The sequence below is a fragment of the Gorilla gorilla genome, chromosome 8 (genome assembly GCF_029281585.2).
Source record: "Gorilla gorilla gorilla isolate KB3781 chromosome 8, NHGRI_mGorGor1-v2.1_pri, whole genome shotgun sequence".
NCBI lineage: Eukaryota > Metazoa > Chordata > Mammalia > Primates > Hominidae > Gorilla > Gorilla gorilla.
Genome location: NC_073232.2, coordinates 32,205,483 through 32,226,988, shown reverse-complemented (window position 1 = coordinate 32,226,988; position 21,506 = coordinate 32,205,483). Strand labels below are relative to the sequence as shown.

Here is a 21,506-nt window from a genome sequence, read left to right as displayed (position 1 = left end):
AGAACTAGAACTGCATCCAATTGCAAGACAGACTGAGAAAGGTGCTCTCTGTCTATGCAGCCAAATACCTAACTAAAGCCCAAGAGTTTGAGACCAGCCTGGGCAACAAAGTGAGACTCTGTCTCTACAAAAAATAGAAAAAAAATCAGCTGGGCATGGTGGCACGTGCCTGAGACTGAGGGAGGCTGAGCTGGGAGGATAGCTTGAGCCTGGGAAGTCAAGCCCACAGTGAGCCATGATTGTGCCTTTGCCCTCCAGCCTGGGCAATAGAGCAAGACCCTGTCTCCAAAAAAAATGAAAGGAGGAGATTAGATATTGAAGGACAATAAATAGCCTCTGCCACAGAAGCTAATGCCAGATAGTTTTCCAAAGTAGTATTACTCTGACACTCTAACCAGGAACAGATGAAAGTTTCTAGTGTTCCATATGGTCTTCAGCACTGATATTGCCAGACTTCATCATTTTTGCCAACCTGTTATTGTATAATGCTTACTCATGGTTTTGGAGTTTACGTGTATGTATGTGTGTTTATAATTTTTTTTGCCTTTTCCTGATTACTAATGAAAGTGATCATCTTTTTAAATGATTATTGACCATTCAGATTTCCTCTTTTAGGTACTGCAGGTTTCAGCCTTTTGATTCTATTGGTTTATTTCATATTTATTTTTTCATAGGAATTCTTTATATAACTTGGATACTAATCCTTTACCAGTTATATGTATTGCAAATGTCTTCTTTCAGTTTGCGGATTAAGTTTTTAATCTTTTTCTGGCTTTTGTAATAAATAAATGTTCTCAATATTAATGTTATTCTGACTTAATCTTTTCCTTTTTGTCTTTACATTTTTTTCTGCCTTCTTTAAAAAGAGTTCATCTAATATTTAATCACAAATGTATTATTCTCTGTGGTCTTTAAACTTTTGGCTTGTTTTGCTTTTCATATTTACAAATTTAATCCATTTAGAATTGATATTAGTGTATAGAGAGATAGACATCTGGTTTCATTTCCTTTTATTATAAATTACCATCTGAAGTATCCATTTAATAAAAAGTCTGTCTTCTCCCTTGATATATAATTCCACCTGTCATTATTAAGGGCTCATATATATGAGTCTATTCTGACTCAATCTGTTTCACTGTTTTTTTTCCTGCACCAATATAACACTGATTTAATATCTAAATCTAATCTGATAAGGCTAACGCTCCTGCCCCGTTTTGCAAGAGTGCCCCAGCTTTGTTGGATCTTTGTATTTCCATGTAAATTTTAGAATCGGATCGTCAATATTCACAGAAAAAAACAAAACAAAAGAAACAAAACAAAACCAATTTAATTGTTATTTCAATTAGAATTATGTTAAATCTACAGTTCAATTTAGGCACAATTGGCATCTTTATCACTGAGTCTTCTAATCTGTAAATATGTTATATATTTTGTTTAGGTATTATTTCAATAGAGTTTTATAACTCTGTAGAAGTCTTGAAAGTACCTTTTCTTTAGATGTAATCTTAGGTACCTTGTATTTTTATGCTATTATACTTAGATGATTTGCATATTACTCTAAGTAGTTTGTAATCAGTTTTTGCCATATGTAATTTTAGTCTGTATTATTAGATGCTTACAATTTTATAATTGTATCTTCCTGGTAAATTGAACATTTTACCATTATGTAATGACAAACTTTTTTTATTATTATTATTATACTTTAAGTTCTAGGGAACATGTGCACAATGTGCAGGTTTGTAACATATGTATACATGTGCCATGTTGGTGTGCTGCACCCGTTAACTCATCATTTACATTAGGTATATCTCCTAATGCTATCCCTCCTCCCTCCCCCCACCCCATGACAGGCCTCGGTGTATGATGTTCCCCTTCCTGTGTCCACGTGTTCTCATTGTTCAATTCCCATCTATGAGTGAGAACATGCGGTGTTTGGTTTTTTGTCCTTGCGATAGTTTGCTGAGAATGATGGTTTCCAGCTTCATCCATGTCCCTACAAAGGACATGAAATCATCCTTTTTATGGCTGCATAGTATTCCATGGTGTATATGTCCCACATTTTCTTAATCCAGTCTATCATTGATGGACATTTGGGTTGGTTCCAAGTCTTTGCTATTGTGAATAGTGCCGCAATGAACATACGTGTGCATGTATCTTTATAGCAGCATGATTTATAATCATTTGGGTATATACCCAGTAATGGAATGGCTGGGTCAAATGGTATTTCTAGTTCTAGATCCTTGAGGAATTGCCACACTGTCTTCCACAATGGTTGAACTAGTTTACTGTTCCACCAACAGTGTAAAAATGTTCCTATATCACCACATCGTCTCCAGCACCTGTTGTTTCCTGGCTTTTTAATGATCACCATCCTAACTGGTGTGAGATGGTATCTCATTGTGGTTTTGATTTGCATTTCTCTGATGGCCAGTGATGATGAGCATTTTTTCATGTGTTTTTTGGCTGCATAAATGTCTTCTTTTGAGAAGTGTCTGTTCATATCCTTCGCCCACTTTTTGATGGGGTTGTTTGTTTTTTTCTTGTAAGTTTGTTTGAGTTCTTTGTAGATTCTGGATATTAGCCCTTTGTCAGATGAGTAGATTGCAAAAATTTTCTCCCATTTTGTGGTTGCCTGTTCACTCTGATGGTAGTTTCTTTTGCTGTGCAGAAGCTCTTTAGTTTAATCAGATCCCATTTGTCAATTTTGGCTTTTGTTGCCATTGCTTTTGGTGTTTTAGACATGAAGTCCTTGCCCATGCCTATGTCCTGAATGGTATTGCCTAGGTTTTCTTCTAGGGTTTTTATGGTTTTAGGTCTGACGTTTAAATCTTTAATCCATCTTGAATTAATTTTTGTATAAGGTGTAAGGAAGGGATACAGTTTCAGCTTTCTACATATGGCTAGCCAGTTTTCCCAGCACCATTTATTAAATAGGGAATCCTTTCCCCATTGCTTGTTTTTCTCAGGTTTGTCAAAGATCAGATGGTTATAGATGTGTGGTATTATTTCTGAGGGCTCTATTCTGTTCCATTGGTCTATATCTCTGTTTTGGTACCAGTACCATGCTTTTTTGGTTACTGTAGCCTTGTAGTATAGTTTGAAGTCAGGTAGTGTGACGCCTCCAGCTTTGTTCTTTTTGCTTAGGATTGTCTTGGCAATGAGGGCTCTTTTTTGGTTCCATATGAACTTTAAAGTAGTTTTTTCCAATTCTGTGAAAAAAAGTCGTTGGTACCTTGATGGGAATGGCATTGAATCTATAAATTCCCTTGGGCAGTATGGCCATTTTCACGATATTGATTCTTCCTATCCATGAGCATGGAATGTTCTTCCATTTGTTTGTGTCCTCTTTTATTTCGTTGAGCAGTGGTTTGTAGTTCTCCTTGAAGAGGTCCTTCACATCCCTTGTAAGTTGGATTCCTAGGTATTTTATTCTCTTTGAAGCAATTATGAATGGGAGTTCACTCATGATTGGGCTCTCTGTTTGTCTGTTGTTGGTGTATAAGAATGCTTGTGATTTTTGCACATTGATTTTGTATCCTGAGACTTTGCTGAAGTTGCTTATCAGCTTAAGGAGATTTTAGGCTGAGACAATGGGGTTTTCTAGATATACAATCATGTCATCTGCAAACAGGGACAATTTGACTTCGTCTTTTCCAAATTAAATATCATTTATTTCTTTCTCCTGCCTGATTACCCTGGCCAGAACTTCCAACACTATGTTGAATAGGAGTGGTGAGAGAGGGCATTCCTGTCTTGTGCCAGTTTTCAAAGGGACTGCTTCCAGTTTTTGCCTATTCAGTGTAATATTGGTTTGTCATAAATAGCTCTTATTATTTTGAGATATGTCCCATCAATACCCAATTTATTGAGAGTTTTTAGCATGACGGGATGTTGAATTTTGTCAAAGGCCTTTTCTGCATCTATTGAGATAATCATGTGGTTTTTGTCTTTGGTTCTGTTTATATGCTGGATTACATTTATTGATTTGCATATGTTGAACCAGCCTTGCATCCCAGGGATGAAGCCCACTTGATCATGTTGGATAAGCTTTTTGATGTGCTGCTGGATTTGGTTTGCCAGTATTTTATTGAGGATTTTTGCATCGATGTTCATCAGGGATATTGGTCTAAAATTCTCTTCTTTTGTTGTGTGCCTGCCAGGCTTTGGTATCAGGATGATGCTGGCCTCATAAAATGAGTTAGGGAGGATTCCCTCTTTTTCTATTGATTGGAATAGTTTCAGAATGAATGGTTCCTGCTCCTCCTTGAACTTCTGGCAGAATTTGGCTGTGAATCCATCTGGTCCTGGACTTTTTTTGGTTGGACGGCTACTAATTATTGCCTCAATTTCAGAGCCTGTTATTGGTGTATTCAGGGATCCAGCTTCTTCCTGGTTAAGTCTTGGGAGGGTGTATGTGTCCAGGAATTTTTCCATTTCTTCTAGATTTTCTAGTTTATTTGCGTAGAGGTGTTTATAGTATTCTGTGATGGTAGTTTGTGTTTCTGTGGGATCAGTGGTGATATCCCCTTTATCATTTTTTATTGCATCTATTTGATTCTTCTCTCTTTTCTTCTTTATTAGTCTTGCTAGTGTTCTATCAATTTTGTTGATCTTTTCAGGAAACCAGCTCCTGGATTCATTGATTTTTTGAAGGGTTTTTTATGTCTGTATCTCCTTCAGTTCTGCTCTGATCTTAGTTATTTCTTGCCTTCTGCTAGCTTTTGAATGTGTTTGCTCTTGCTTCTCTAGTTCTTTTAGTTGTGAGGTTGGGGGGTCAATTTTAGATATTTCCTGGTTTCTCTTGTGGGCATTTAGTGTGATAAATTTCCCTCTACACACTGCTTTAAATGTGTCCCAGAGATTCTGGTATGTTGTGTCCTTGTTCTCGTTGGTATGAAAGAACATCTTTATTTCTGCCTTCATTTTGTTATGTACCCTGTAGTCATTCAGGAGCAGGTTGTTCAGTTTCCATGTAGCTGAGTGGTTTTGAGTGAGTTTCTTAATCCTGAGTTCTAGTTTGATTGCACTGTGGTCTGAGAGACAGTTGGTTATAATTTGTGTTCTTTTACATTTGCTGAGGAGTGCTTTACTTCCAACTATGTGGTCAATTTTGGAATAAGTGCAATGTGGTGCTGAGAAGAATGTATATTCTGTTGATTTGGGGTGGAGAGTTCTGTAGATGTCTATTAGGTCTGCTTTGTGCAGAGCTGAGTTCAATTCCTGGATATCCTTGTTAACTTTCTGTCTCATTGATCTGTCTAATGTTGACAGTGGGGTGTTAAAGTCTCCCATTATTATTGTGTGTGAGTCTAAGTCTCTTTGTAGGTCTCTTGTTGACAGTGGGGTGTCAAAGTCTCCCATTATTATTGTGTGGGAGTCTAAGTCTCTTTGTAGGTCTCTAAGGACTTGCTTTATGAATCTGGGTGCTCCTGTATTGGGTGCATATATATTTAGGATAGTTAGCTCTTCTCATTGAATTGATCCCTTTACCATTACGTAATGGCCTTCTTTGTCTTTTTTGATCTTTGTTGGTTTAAAGTCTGTTTTATCAGAGACTAGGATTGCAACCCTTGCCTTTTTTTGTTTTCCATTTGCTTGGTAGATCTTCCTCCATGCCTTTATTTTGAGCCTATGTGTGTCTCTGCATGTGAGGTGGGTCTCCTGAATGCAGCGCACTGATGGGTCTTGACTCTTTTTCCAATTTGCCAGTCTGTGTCTTTTAACTGGAGCATTTAGCCCATTTACATTTAAGGTTAATATTGTTATGTGTGAATTTGATCCTGTCATTATGATCTTAGCTGGTTATTTTGCTCATTAGTTGATGCAGTTTCTTCCTAGCCTTGATGGTCTTTACAATTTGGCATGTTTTTGCAGTGGCTGGTACTGGTTGTTCCTTTGTATGTTTAGTGCTTCCTTCAGGAACTCTTTTAGGGCAGGCCTGGTGGTGACAAAATCTCTCAGCATTTGCTTGTCTGTAAAGGATTTTATTTCTCCTTCACTTATGAAGCTTAGTTTGGCTGGATATGAAATTCTGGGTTGAAAATTCTTTTCTTTAAGAATGTTGAATATTGGCCCCTACTCTCTTCTGGCTTGTAGAGTTTCTGCCGAGAGATCCGCTGTTAGTCTGTTGGGCTTCCCTTTGTGGGTAACCCGACCTTTCTCTCTGACTGCCCTTAACATTTTTTCTTTCATTTCAACTTTGGTGAATCTGACTAGTATGTGTCTTGGAGTTGCTCTTCTCGAGGAGTATCTTTGTGGTGTTCTCTGTATTTCCTGAATTTGAATTTTGGCCTGTCTTGCTAGATTGGGGAAGTTCTCCTGGATAATATCCTGCAGAGTGTTTTCCAATTTGGTTCCATTCTCCCCGTCACTTTCAGGTACGCCAATCAGACGTAGATTTGGTCTTTTCACATAGTCCCATATTTCTTGGAGGCTTTGTTTGTTTTTACTCTTTTTTCTCTAAACTTCTCACTTCATTTCATTCATTTGATCTTCAATCACTGATACTCTTTCTTCCATTTGATCGAGTCGGCTACTAAAGCTTGTGCATTTGTCACGTAATTCTTGTGCCATGGTTTTCAGCTCCATCAGGTCATGTAAGGACTTCTCTACAATAGTTATTCTAGTTAGGCATTCGTCTAATCTTTTTTCAAGGTTTTTAGCTTCTTTGCGATCGTTTCAAACTTCCTCCTTTAGCTCGCAGAAGTTTGATCGCCTGAAGCCTTCTTCTCTCAACTCGTCAAAGTCATTCTCTGTCCAGCTTTGTTCCGTTGCTGGCGAGGAGCTGCGTTCCTTTGGAGGGGGAGAGGAGCTCTGATTTTTAGAATTTTCAGCTTTTCTGCTCTGTTTTTTCCCCATGTTTGTCGTTTTATCTACCTTTGGTCTTTGATGATGGTGACGTACAGATCGGGTTTTGGTGTGGATGTCCTTTCTGTTTGTTCGTTTTCCTTCTAACACTCAGGACCCTCAGCTGCAGGTCTGTTGGAGTTTGCTAGAGGTCTACCTGTTTACCTGGGTATCAGCAGCGGAGGCTGCAGAATAGCGAATATTGCTGAACAGCAAATGTTACTGCCTGGTCGTTCCTCTGGAAGCTTCGTCTCAGAGGGGTACCCGGCCATGTGGGGTGTCAGTCTGCCCCTACTGGGGAGTGCCTCACAGTTATGCTACTCGGGGGTCAGGGACCCACTTGAGGAGACAGTCTGTCCATTCTCAGATCTCAAACTCCGTGCTGGGAGAACCACTACTCTCTTCAAAGCTGTCAGACAGGGACATTTAAGTCTGCAGAGGTTTCTGCTGCCTTTTGTTCAGCTGTGCCCTGCCCCCAGAGGTGGAGTCTAGAGGCAGGCAGGCCTCCTTGAGCTGCAGTGGGCTCTACTCAGTTCAAGCTTCCCGGCTACTTTGTTTAACTACTCAAGCCTCAGCAATGGCAGGCGCCTCTCCCCAGCCTTGCTGCCACCTTGCAGTTTGATCTCAAACTGCTGTGCTGGCAGTGAGCGAGGCTCCCTGGGTGTGAGACCCTCTGAGCCAGGTGCAGGATATAATCTCCCGGTGTGCCGTTTGCTAAGACCATTGGAAAAGCGCAGTACTAGGGTGGGAGTGACCTGATTTTCCAGGTGCCGTCTGTCACAGCTTCCCTTGGCTAGGAAAGGGAATTCCCTGACTCCTTGCACTTCCTGGGTGAGGCGATGCCTCGCCCTGCTTTGGCTCACACTCGGTGGGCTGCACCCACTGTCCTGCACCCACTGTCCTGCACCCACTGTCCAACAAGCCTCAGTGAGATGCACCCAGTACCTCAGTTGGAAATGCAGAAATCACCTGTCTTCTGCATCGCTCACGCTGGGAGATGTAGACTGGAGCTGTTCCTATTTGGCCATCTTAGAGCCACCTCTGTAATGACAAACTTTATCTCTGCAAATGCTTTTTGCCTTTAAGTATGTTTTGGCTTTATATTACTAGAGCTACCTCCACTTTCAGTAGGTTATTATTTTGTTGGCATATCTTTGTCTGTTCCTTGGCTTTCAGCCTTTTGTATGCTTCTGCTTTGGATGTGACTCTTTTATACAGCATACAGCTAGTTTTAAACTTTGTTCTTCATCTAGTTAGACAAGCTTTGTCTTTTAACTGGGGCATTTAGTCCATTTACTTTATTGTAATCACAAATACATTTGGCTTTAATTATACCTTGTTATTTTATATTTGTTTCTATTTTCTATGTGTTTTTCTCCTTTACATATTTTGAATTAGTTATTTTTTTCTCATTCTTTTTTTTTTTTTAATTTCTAAACTCTTGTTTCTATCAGGAAAGTTTAAATTACCTCTCTATGTTTATAGTGGTGAACAATAAAAGTTCTTTGGGTGATTAAATTTCAACTACCACCCTCTGTCAGTATATAATGCTGTTGTCATCTATTTTAACTCTACCTTGTTTCCTTAATGTTCATAGCACATTATTATTATTGGCATATTTGATTAATATTTGTTTAGCTTTACTTACATATTTACCACTTTATTTGCAATGCCTTCTTACATCTCAGACCCTCCATCTGAGATCACTTGATTTCTACATGAAGTACATTCATTAGAAGTTTCTCTTTTTTTTTGAGACGGAGTCTCGCTCTGTAGCCTAGGCTGAAGTGCAGTGGTGTAATCTCGGCTCACTACAACCTCCACCTCCCGGGTTCAAGCAATTATTCTGCCTCAGCCTCCCAAGTAGCTGGGACTACAGGTGCCCACCACCACTCCTGGCTAATTTTTGTATTTTTAGTGGAGACAGGGTTTCACCGTGTCGGCCAGGATGGTCTCAAACTCCTGACCTCAGGTGATCTGCCCACCTCGGCCTTCCAAAGTGCTGGGATTACAGGCGTGAGCCGCCATGTCTGGCCTAGAATTTTCGTTGGTGGGGATCTGCTGGAAGCCAACACTTTCAGTTATCACTTGACAGAAAATGTCTTTATTTTTGCCCCTGTTTTTGAAAGATATTTTCTCTAGGTGTAAAATTCTAGATTTATGATTCTTTCTCTTTGCACATTGAACATATCATTCCACTGTCTTCTATATTCCATTGTGATATGGTTTGGCTGTGTCCCCACCCAAATCTCATCTTTTTTTTTTTTGAGATGGGGTTTTGCTCTTGTTGCCCAGGCTGGAGTGCAATGGCACTATCTCGGCTCACTGCAACCTCTGCCTCCCGGGTTCAAGTGATTCTCCTGCCTCACCTCCTGAGTAGCTGGGATTACAGGCAAGCGCCACCACGCCCAGCTAATTTTTGTATCTTTAGTAGAGATGGGGTTTCACCACATTGGCCATGATGGTCTCAATATCTTGACCTCGTGATCCGCCTGCCTCAGACTCCCAAAGTGCTAGGATTGCAGACATGAGCCACCGTGCCCAGCCCCAAATCTTATCTTGAATTTCCGTGTGTTATGGGAGGGACCCAGAAGGAGGTAATTCAGTCGTGGGGCAGGTCTTTCCCATGCTGTTCTCATGAGAGTGAATAAGTCTCACAAGATCTGATGGTTATATAAAGGAGATATCCCTGCACGAGCACGCCTCTCTTTGCCTTCTGCCTTCCACGTAAGATGTGACTTGCTCCTCCTTGCCTTCCACCATGATTGTGAGGCTTTTGCAGCCGCGTGGAACTGTAAGTCCAGTTAAATCTCTTTCTTTTGTAATGTCTCGGGTATGTCTTATCAGCAACATGAAAATGGACTAATACACATTGTTACCATTGGAATGTTGCTATCTCTTTAACTGTGACTTTCTTAACATTAATCTGTCTCTTGTCTTTAGCTGCTTTTAAGGTCTCTTTCTTCAGTGTTCTGCATTTTCAGTATGATGTGTCTAGTTGTGAATTTCTTTTTGTTTATTCTGTTTGAGATTTATCAGGATTCTTGAAAGTTGAGGTTAGTTTGTTTCATCAGTTCTGGAAAGTGTTCAGTTCTTAACTCTATATTTTGCCGTACTCCTTTTCTTTTCTGCCTTCTAAAACTCTGATCAAATGAGGTTATACCTTTTCCCTCTATCCTTCATATTGCTATTGCTTAGTTTTTATATTTGACATCACTTTTTCTCTCTGAGCTGCGTCCTTGATAGTATGTTTCATTCTCTCTTTCAATGTATTAAGTATTATTTTCACAGATGTATAATTTTTCTGCTAAAATTGGCCTCTTGACTTTCAATTATTATCATTTTTCTAAAAAATAGAAATAAATTTTGTCTGCTTTTTTAAATATGCAAACAAATTATTCATCATCAAGCTTCTACTTTATATTTATTGAAACGTATTAAACATACTTATATTCTATGAGAATTTCTATATTTGAAGTTTTAGAGACTCTAGTTCTACTATCTTGTTTATGCTAGCAACTACTCATGGTGTATTTACAGATTTTTGACAATGAGCTGCTCACTTTCCTTGGAACCTTATTTATAAAAATTCTCTGAGGACTCAGCTGAAGAGGAATGTTTCCATAAAAGGTTTAAATGTGCTTCTTTCAGTTGCCATGAACACCATTATTCTGGAATTAGTTAAATTAATTTTTTTAGCATATCACTTTTCAGACCACCTTGTGAATTCAGCTGGCAAATGGCATGGGCTAGTAATGGTTAGGAATTCACAGGAGGGTATGTTATTCAACTAGTTGCCAACCTTAGCAAAGCATTTTCCTTGCAGACTGCTTGGGGGAGCCTCACTTGAGGTAGTATTTTACCTTTACTCTAGTTATAGCATTTCAGTCCCAGACTTACAGTGGGGTGGGAGTGTCTTGTTAAATTCCACACCTTAGGTGGGCCCTGAGTTGTATCCTCTCCTCCCAAGTCATAGGAACCTTTGACAACTCATGCACATATTCAGGAAGTTTGGCAAATGCCCTCAAAGTGAATGAGAACTCCAGGGTAGAAGTCCTGCTTTCCATCTTCTCTTGGTCTTGGACCTGAATATTTCTGCTTGCCTGCTGCTTTTTTTTTTTTTTTTTTTTTTGAGACAACATCTTGCTCTTTCACCTAGGCTAGAGTGCAGTGGCACACTCACTGCTCACTGCAGCCTCGACCTCCTGGGCTCAAGTCATTCTCCTGCCTCAGCTCCCCCAGCCCTGCAAGTGACTGGGACTACAGGCATGTGCCACCACACCTAGCTAACTTTTGTAGTTTTTGTAGAGACGAGGTTTTGCCATGTTGCCCAGGCTGGTCTCAAACTCTTGGGCTCAAGCAATCCTCCCACCTCGACCTCCCGAAATGCTGGGATTACAGGTGTGAGCCACAGTGCCTGGCCGCTGCTTTTTTCATCAGCTTACAGCAACATTGAAGAATGTAAAAAATGAAAGTCTTATTTGGATTTAAGTTCTATGTCTGTGTTTTATTCACAAGTAATCTTTCCATACCACATCCAAAAGTCCTTTGCATTTCATCTCAGCCTATTCATTTCCAGAGTCATCTGTCTACATTTCCTTGAATCCATATTTTCTTATACTTCATTGTCCCAGCCAAAAGTCTTAAGGAGATTTTCATCTAGATCTCATAATAGATCATTTCTAGAAGCAGGTGCTTCCTTTAATTTCAGGAAAGTGTTTTCTTTAACTTGGGAATCAGGACACCATTGCTGTAGCTTCTAGTAAGGTAGTGGGGACGACCTGTGGCTTCCAACCGTTGCAAGTAGTAAGTCTCAATTGTAGGGACAGTCAAAAGGAAGTAGAGTCAGAAGAGATACTAAGGAAAATCGTTTTCTTAAATTTTCTTTCAAAGTGGTCTGAAGAAGAAAGAGGCTCTATCCCATTGGAATAAAGAAAAGGATTTCCGCAGCCATATTTGAGCAAATAAGTGACAAGCATAGTTTCCATATCTTGGTCAACTAAAGGCTGGAGAACATTAATGTCCATTTGATTTGACTATTATTTCCTCCTGATAACACAGTACATATCTTTTGTGTCTTTCAGAAAGTAAAACCCTTATTAGTGCAGTCTAGAACGACCATGACAGGTATATCCTCTTCAAGTCATTGTACATCTTCAGTAAGTAGCCTATTTTTCTTTATTAAATATTTACTGAGTTAATATTATTCAACTTAAGTAATGAAAAGTTTTGGTTCACTTACAGATAGACGGTAAGCATGTGGATGTAGTCAGTGATCAGGCAGCCCTTCAACTTTCACCAAAAGGTAAGAATCTTTATTGTTGGAAGTGAGGTTCACACCAGAATGGCAACTTAGTCTAGATTAACTTTGCTTTTCTTTTTTACCCTGAGGTATTTGGTATTCTGGGTGAATGCATGACTTTTTTCAGCCAATTTATAAAATTATTGCACAGATAAACTGAATAAAAGAATACTAATATATACTTCTGACTACTGATCACTGCTAACTGAAAATCAATCTATGCCAGGCCCAATGGCTCATGCCTGTAATCCTAGCACTTTTGGAGGCTGAGGGAGGATCACTTGAAACCAGGAGTTTGAGATCAGCCTAGGCAACATATAAGACTCTACCTCTACAAAAAAAAAAATACAAAAATACAAAAATTAGCCAGGCATGGTGGCATGCACCTGTAGTCCAGGCTAATCAGGAGATTGAGGATTTGCTTGAGCCCAGGAGGTCAAGGCTGCAGTGAGCCGAGATCAAGCCACTGTACTCCAGCCTGGGTGACAGAGTGAGACCTTGTCTTTAAATTAAAAAAAAAAAATAGTTATACTTCAAAACCAGAAACTGCCTTAGTTGGAATGTCATTTCTTTTTTTAAATTAAACTGCCAACAAACCTGAAGCTCCTGTTAAATTCCTATTTTTTTCCAACTTAATAATTAGAAGAAAAGTAGACTGGGCCTGGTGGTTCACACCTGTAATTCCAGCACTTTGGGATGCTTGAGTCCAGGAGCTCTAGACCAGCCTGGGCAACCTGGCTGTCTCACCTCCTGAGTAGCTGGGACAACAGGTGAGTACCACCATGCCCAGCTGATTTTTGTTTGTTTGGTTGATTGGTTGGTTTTTTTACAGATGAGATTTTGTCGTGTTGCCCAGGCTGAAATTATTTCTAAAGCATCTTAATGTACTCACATTTTATTGTAAACATGTGAATTAATGAATTTAGTTGGCTTGAAATTTTTTTTTAACTTTAGGTTCCAGGGGTACATGTGCAGATTTGCTGTGTAGATGTATCGCATGATGCTGAGGTTTGGGCTTTGATGGAACTCATCACCCAATTAGTGAACGCAGTATGGGATAGGAAGTTTTTCAACCCTTACCTTCCTCCCTCCCTCCTTTTGGAGACCCCTGTGTCTGTTATTCCCATCTTTATGTCCCTGTGTACCCAATGTTTAGCTCTTATAGGTGAGAACATGCAGTATTTGGTTTTCTACTTCTATATTAATTCACTTATGGCCTGCAATTTTATTTAGGAAGTTTAATTAACCATAGAATTCCATTCCCTAAAAATTCAATTGAGGATTTTACCTTGAAAATTGACTTTCCCTAGCCAAGAAAACTATTTTGCAAAGGTCCATTTGAAGTAACACAAATAAATTTTGATGGCCATATGACATATAAGGCAGCCCCACTGAAACAAACACCGTCACTCCCTTTTCTAAGCCCTGAAAATGCAAAATGTAGAGTTATTGCCGCTCTGTCTACTGAAAATCCTCCTAAAATCTATCAGCTCACTTTTTTGCCTTACTAATAAAATTGAATATAAATATGTTTTATGATCCATAATTTTACAGTGTGCTATAAGGCTCATAATTCTGAATATTAATCAGCACTGTAGAGGAGGCATAAGATAAAATGCTCACACCAGATGCCTGTGGACATAACCATGAAATTTCCTTGTATTCAATCTCAGATACAGCTTTGACATGTAATGTTCTTCCCTCTGAAGATAGTTTTGGGAAATAATCCATTAACAAAAATTTCTTATTAACTGGTTCCAGTTAATCCAAAATTTACTAGAAATAAATTTCCTATTTTTACTGAATAAAAACAACTAAATGCATGTTAAGAGGAAAGCTGAATTACTAATTTTCTAATTTGGGGAGTAAATGAATCTTCTCTTTAGAAAGCACAATCTTTGGTGGTAATACCTTGCATTTCAGGCATTCAGGCTGGACATTTAAAGGGCCAAAATAGCTTTGTGCAGTGGCAATATTGCAGCCAATAAGGTTTATCTGAGGTGCAATTATTGCCAGTCAAAGGGCCAAATTAGCCAAGATTATTGCTAATCTTCACCAAACAAGTTATTCCAAGCTCCCAAAGTACTTTACAAGGTTGAGTACCCTCTTCAGACCCCCCGGAAATAGTTTAATACATTATTAATGCTTTCAAGCACTAATTCAAAAATACCTATTAAAGAGATATTAGGTATTGATATGGTTTGGATTTGTGTCCCCACCCAAATCTCACGTCCAGTTTGAGAAGGGGCCTGGTGGGAGGTGACTGAATTATAGGGGCTGATTTCCCCCTTACTGTTCTCATGCTAGTAAGTTCTCATGAGATCTGATGGTTTAAAAGTGTGTGGCACTTTGCTGTCTCTCTCTCTCGCTCTCTCCTGCTCCTCCATTGTAAGACATGCTTACTTCCCCTTCCGCCATGATTGTAAGTTTCCTGAGGCCTCCTAGCCATGCGTCCTGTTAAGCCTGTGAAACTGTGAGTCAATTCAACCTCTTTTCTCCATGAATTAGCCAGTCTCAGGTAGTTCTTTATAGCAGCATGAGAATGGACTAATACAGGTACATAAAACATAAGGGGTTACTATAACCTATTTGGTAACAGATCCCAACCAAACACTTTCAAGTTAAAATGCATTCCATTTTTAAATATGTAAATAGGATAGGAACATTATTATTTAAAATATCCTATGGAATATTATCCTTTCTGTTACAGAATCCTCAATATCGGCATCAAAGGTTGAACTTCTTAGGCTATACTTTCACACCACAAAATACTTTGTGAAATTATGTATAACTAGCATTCAGTGGATATACATAATATTCTAAATGCCTTTCACGTTTTTACTTTAATCCTCACAAAAATCCTATTAGGTGGGTGCTCTTGCTTTCCCCCATTTTACAGATAAGACCACTGAATACAGAGAGGTTGGTAAACTGTTAGGTTTATATTGCAAATAAGTAGGGCAGCTGGATTCAAATCCAGTGTAGGCTAAGGGTCCATGCGAATCCCCACTCAATTATTTTCACCTGCCCCAAGATACATGCATGACAACATGGAAAATATCCCATTTTCAATAAAACACAGTGTGGAAAATCCATGGTGTAACAGAGCGAACCTGGGCTTTGGAGGCTGACACAGCTTTCAAGCTCAGGTGACTACTTACTCACTGGTGCCTTCATCTTAGTGCTCCCTGTTGTGTAAAACAGACATGGCAACCCCACCTCATAGGTTTGTTATGAGGATGAAGTGAGATCATATATGTGACATACCTAGCTAATTCCTCTCTCTACCTGTCCTCTTGAGCTGTTCATAGTATAATCCCAAGCTAAAGCCTTGCAAATCTATATTTTAATCTCCCCGTGAAAGCAATGATGCCCTAAACAGTAGGCTAATAAATTAAAACAGCTAATCTCTACTGCTTTTTTTTTTTCTTGAGATGGGGTATTTCTCTGTCATCCAGGCTGGAGTGCAGTGGTCCAGTCATAGCTCACTGCAGTCTCAAATTCCTGGGCCCAAGTGATCCTCCTGCCTCAGCCTTCTGAGTAGCTGGAACTACAGGCACACACCACCACATCAAGCTAATTTCTTTATTTTTTGTAAAGACAGGGTCTCACTATGTCATCTAGACTGGTCCCCAACTCCTGGGCTCAAGCTATCCTGCTGCCATACATACTCTTTCAAAGTGCTAGCGATTACAGACATGAACCACTGTGTCCAGCCTCCTCTGCTTCTTTAATAGCTGATTTTCTACCAGGCATAAGTAAAAAATAAAATCTAGCAATAGTATCAAAACATACAGTATATATTTTGAAAAGAGTAAAGTAAAATACAAAATATAATTTAAAATAATGTTACATCAGGTGACATGCCCTTCCTAGAATGGTTAAAAATGATTTTTTGTTATGTTGCAAGTTCTAAAAATTCTAAACAGAACAAGAAAGTCAAGTGGTGCACGCAACATAGAAAGTTTGAGACAAATAAATCGTTGTTACTCTAAGGGGATTAAAAAAATGAGGTACAATACTATCTGCAACATTTCAAAGCAGTTTTTATGCAGTAGTAATTATCCAAGAGAGCACAGGTAACATTATTAATTTGTTTGCTACTTACTTGTGATAAAATTTGGGATCTGAGCTGCCCATTGTGTACTGTGCACTGCCACAGATTTTATGTACTCAAGAAGACCTTTCTCACAGTCCAGTAATTAGGTGCTATTGACATTGTAATCTTTGGAAATGTTCTTAATGAGCCCAAAAGACACGAATCTTACAGATAAAACCTCAAAGTAACTGTGACTATTTAAGTGGCTTGTCAGGAAGAGAAAGCTCAAACATCAGTATCTGAAACACAGGAGAAACCCAAATTTAAACCTAGATTACATTGTGTTAATTCTCTGAGACTTCTAGGGAAGAATCATCCGGGGGGTGATCTGAAAAGGGTTTCAAAGGACAGAACAATTGTAACATATTAGATATAATTTAAAATCTTTCTTTTCACCCTTTGAAGCTTTGGATCCAAGATATATTTTCAATAAGTATATTTTGCACTGATTTATAGAAATAAATATTGTTTGAAAGTGAAGTTCAGTTGCCCCTGTTGTTTTAAATAGAAAAACAAGTTTTAAAATCACGTAAGAAATTGTAAGTTAGATAAGAGATAAAAAGAAGTTTCAGGCATACGCGTTAACATTGTTTTATATATTGTCTCTAGACTGTCAGCTATAATGGATATAATTTGTTAAGGTTTTCAGATTCATATTCAAGTGCACATTTTATAATATTACAATGTATATCCAAACAATAGATTCCACATATAATTGATGGCCATAAAAATGTTAGAAGGAGTTAATCAATGAATTGTGAGTTAATACCAGGACTAACCTGATTTATTAAATATAATGTATTACGGGGTCTGTAAATGTTAATGTCACTGCCACCAACTTTTCCATTACTTCCCTTATTACCATCAGTTACCTATTATTCAAATTTTATATTTCTAGGTTGTACATGTCATCTCTGTCTTTGAGACTTGAGCTAATTCTCAACTACCTTTTCTTACGAATTTCCCTTGCTTTTTATACATTTATTTAGAGATATTTTCTATTAATACTTGAGGCATATAATTTAGCATATTAGATTATAAATTAAAACCTGGGGCTGGGAGTGGTGGCTCACACCTGTAATCCCAATACTTTGGGAGGCCAAGGCAGGTGGATCTGTTGTGCTCAGGAGTTTGAGAACCACCTGAGCAACATGTGGGAAGCCCCGTCTCTACAAAAAAAAAAAAATTAGCCTCGTGTAGTGATGTGCACCTGTAGTCCCAGCTACTAGGGAAGCTGAGGTGGGAAGATCACCTGAGCCCAGGGAGGTGGAGGCTGCAGTGTGCCATGATGGTGCCACTGCACTTCAGCCTGGGCAACAAAGACTCTGTCTCAACACAAACAAATAAAAACCTGGAAGATCAGCAGCCTGTCTCTCAATTTTTCCTTCCAAATACAGTGAATTCCGAATGGTATAGAAATTGGTTAGGATGACCAACTGGATTAGAGAAGTGATGACAAAAATACGAGGCTCTCTCTGTAACTGAGGCTCTGTCCATAGGTCAGATTGGGATTGAAAAATGTTAGAAATGAAAAGGGAAGGCAACCCATATGCTTTGAAAATACAGCGTTAATCTTTGAAATAAATAGGCAGGTAATTACTTTGAATTTGCAAGATCATAAAAATTTAGTAGAAAAAAGTTTAGGCTAATAACTATTAAAATGTCCCTTATTAATTTGATGGACTGTCTTATTTCAGTCTAGTATGTTTTTAAGCATCCATAGACAATATTTCATTTAATAAATACCACTAATCGCATTCCTTATCACACCTACACCTGGTGCTTAAAGCTCTCTGAAGCACGAGGCAGAAGGCAAGAATGTTTCTGGTGTGTGTTATTAGTCCAGTTGAGCCATGAGTTGGATTCCAGCAGCCTCTCTACCCTGTGACAATGATTTCATCCCAAACCTTGCTGCCTGGTTGCAGACTGATATTGTGTTCATTTAAGAGGCATTATAAACCACATAAGCCATTATGGTAGTAACAAAATACTGAGAAAGGGTTTAATTAGTGCAGAGACAAGTGGGTATTAACTTTTTAATTTAGGAATGAGTCTGCTGGCAAAATGTTACAGGATATTATACATGGATTCATGCAAATCCATGGGCTTACCAAGTGTACCCTTAACTGAGTTTGACATGACATCCTTGTATATGAAAGGTACCATATTAATATTCCTTTCAGCTGCAGGAACCCCCATTTCAGAAATTGTGCGAATAAACCGAGATCAGAAAAGTAGTATTTATGAAGTGTTGGCTTCTACAAATGTCACTGGGTTTCAATCTTCAGCTTATCACATTCCTGGCTTGTTCAACTTCTTTAATCAAAGTTGCCCATCTTCAAATAAACAATCACATGGAAAAAAAGATGTTACAGGAAGGAAGTATTTTGTCTACTATCAAATTCTACACAAATGTAAGCTAGAGTTCATCCAAAAACGATGAAATAATTTTATTTATAGACATTGTTAATGTAGAAAATTTTTTATCAGGAAATATTTCAGATATTAAGGGAATATAGAGAATTATATGTTGAACATCACCTGGCTCTATTAGATTTTGCCATGCTTGAGTCATAAAAGTAAGACAGTGAAGACTGAGTTGATATCATTCCTCCTTCTCTCCCCAGAGGTAACCACTGCCTTGATTTTAGAGTTTGTCAATCATACATATTTTATATCACTACAGAGACACACACTCTTATACACGTACAAACAATTTATAACATCATTTGGCATGTTTTCAAGCATTATATCCATGATGGTGGAAGTATGTGTTCTTAATTTTTACCTATAAATGTTTTTGAAATTTATTTACAGTATTTTGCTGTATGTAGCTTGAGTTCATTTATTTTACCTGCTGTATAGTATATTCCATTGTATAATATGAATATTCTACAATATATTCATTCTGCTGTTGATGGGAATTCAGAAGATTTTCAATTTGTTAGATTCATAAATAGCTGCTATTTCTCATAGTGTATATGTGTGAGAGGTTTACTAAATACCTAGAAGAGGAGCTGCTGAGTTCTAGTAACTTTACTAGATACTGTCAGAATATGCTAGTAATTGGTTACACTACACACATATCAGTAGGTTATGAGTTTGTATTGTTCCATTTTCCTACTAACACTTGGAGTTGCCATATTTTTAATTTTTGCTGATATGATGGGTGTGAATTTGCATTTTATTCTTTTTTTGAAATTCCCTGATAACTAATAAGAATAATTTTTTATATGTTTATTAACCATTTTAGTTTCCTCTTCTATGAATTGCTTGGTGCTAGAAGTAGATGATTTTTCTATAAGTGGGTGGTTCTTTTTTATAGGAGTCTATACATTCTGAACATTATCTCTTTGCTAGTTTCACGCTTCACAAATATCTTCTTCCTGTCTTAATGCACTGGCTAGAATTTCCAGTACTGTAATAGAGCAGTCAGTGGCATCCTTTTTTGGTTTCTCTCTCTAACAGGATAATTTCTAAAGTGTCATCATGAAGTATGATGTTTATTGTAGGTTTGTCATAGCTATTCTTTAATCAAGTCACCAAAGTTCTCTTCTATAGCAGGAACTGAAAGTTTTCATAACAAATTGATGGCTAAGCTTTACCTGGTTTTCCCCCTTTACCTGTTAAGCTGATAACTGTGGTCATTCTCCTTTAACCTGTTAATGTTGAAATACATTAATACATTTTCTCATGTTAAATTATACTTATATTTCTTAACTTTTGTGTTGATAATTAATTTTAATTTTCTGGTCTTTTATTTAGAATTTTCCTTCTGAGTTTGGTCTATAATTTTTTCCCCTGAATTCCCATTATGTAGTTTGGATATAAAGGCTGTACTCGACTCAGTGGGAAGGATTACCTTCTTCTACCTCTTCTTTCAGATGATTAAAGTTAGTATATAATAGCTATCTCAGCCGGGCATGGTGGCTTACACTTTGGTAGGCAGAGGCATGTGGATCATGAGGTCAGGAGTTTGAGACCAGCCTGACCAACATGGTGAAACCCTATCTCTACTAAAAATACAAAAATTAGCCAGGTGTGGTGGTGCACGCCTGTAATCCCAGCTACTCAGGAGGCTGAGGCAGGAGAATCTCTTGAACTCGGGAGGCAGAGGTTGCAGTGAGCCGAGATCATGCCACTGCACTCCGGCCTGGGCAAAAGAGTGAGGCTCTGTCTCAAAAAAAAAGATATCTCTTCTTTGATGGTGTGAAAAATTTGTCAAATTGGACCTAGTGTCCTTTGTGAAGGTGAGAGAGATTTTTGAATACAAATTTAGTTTCTTTAATAGCTGTTAGTGTTCTATTTTTTTATTGAGTCAATTGCAGCAACATTTTTTCTAGACAATCCATTTGATCTACGTTTTCAAATACATTGAAATAAACTTGTTCATTGTATTCTCCTATTAATTCTAAAATATCTGTAATTATGCCCCTTTTCTGCCCCTGATGTTTTCTATTTTCTGAGACAGAGTCTTGGTCTGTCACCCAGGCTGGAGTGCAGTGGCAAGATCTCAGCTCACTGCAATCTCCGCCTCCCAGGTTCAAGCGACTCTCCTGCCTCAGCCTCCCAAGTAGCTGAGATTACAGTTGTGTGCCACCCCATGCCCAGCTAATTTTTATATTTTTAGTAGAGACAGGGTTTTGCCATGTTGTCCAGGCTGGTGTTGAACTCCTGACATCAAGTGATCTGCCCACCTCAGCCTCCCTAAGTGCTGGGGATTACGGGCGTGAGCCACTGCACCCAGCCTCTCCCTGATGTTGTTTTATATATTTACCGTTTGTTTGTTCTTAATCCTGTCAAAGTGTTATATGATTTTTAGTCTTTTCTAAAGTACTAATTTTTGGTTTATTAATTTGCTCTACTTTTTTTGGTTGTTGGATTTATGTGTTTCTCTGCTATTTCCTTCTGTTTTTAAAAGATATTTCTGTTTTTTCCTCTAGCTTAGTCATTTTTTATTTTTATTACATATTAATAAATGCATTTATGACTTTAAAAATGTTTTAGTTGCATCCCATAAATTTTGACAGCACTTTAACTGTTGCTTGACTCTAAATATTTTATTCCATCATGATTGTCTCTTTAACACAGAGATTTTTAAATATGCTTCGTTGAGATTGCTTTACCTTTAATTAATGACTCCTAATTTCCTTGTAACCTTTCTATTAACTCGTCTTATTAATTTGGTAGTTCAGACATTCTTTATTCTTCTAATTTATTGTATGCCTAATCTCTTATGTTTTCTGAAAGAGAAATATA

General features: G+C 38.2%; 1 protein-coding gene and 1 pseudogene across 6 annotated transcripts in view; both read left to right on the top strand.

Moving 5' to 3' along the window:
• C8H10orf67 (chromosome 8 C10orf67 homolog) overlaps positions 1-21,506 on the top strand; it is a 149,755-nt gene that overhangs the window by 116,672 nt on the left and 11,577 nt on the right. For all 6 annotated transcript variants that reach the window (XM_063709951.1, XM_063709950.1, XM_055351993.2 and 3 more), the window contains 2 exons: positions 11,931-12,005; positions 12,091-12,151. In XM_063709951.1, the coding sequence (XP_063566021.1) occupies positions 11,931-12,005; positions 12,091-12,151 (136 nt within the window). The remainder of the gene's footprint in view (positions 1-11,930; positions 12,006-12,090; positions 12,152-21,506) is intronic.
• Positions 14,104-14,169, top strand: LOC115936171 (uncharacterized; annotated as a pseudogene).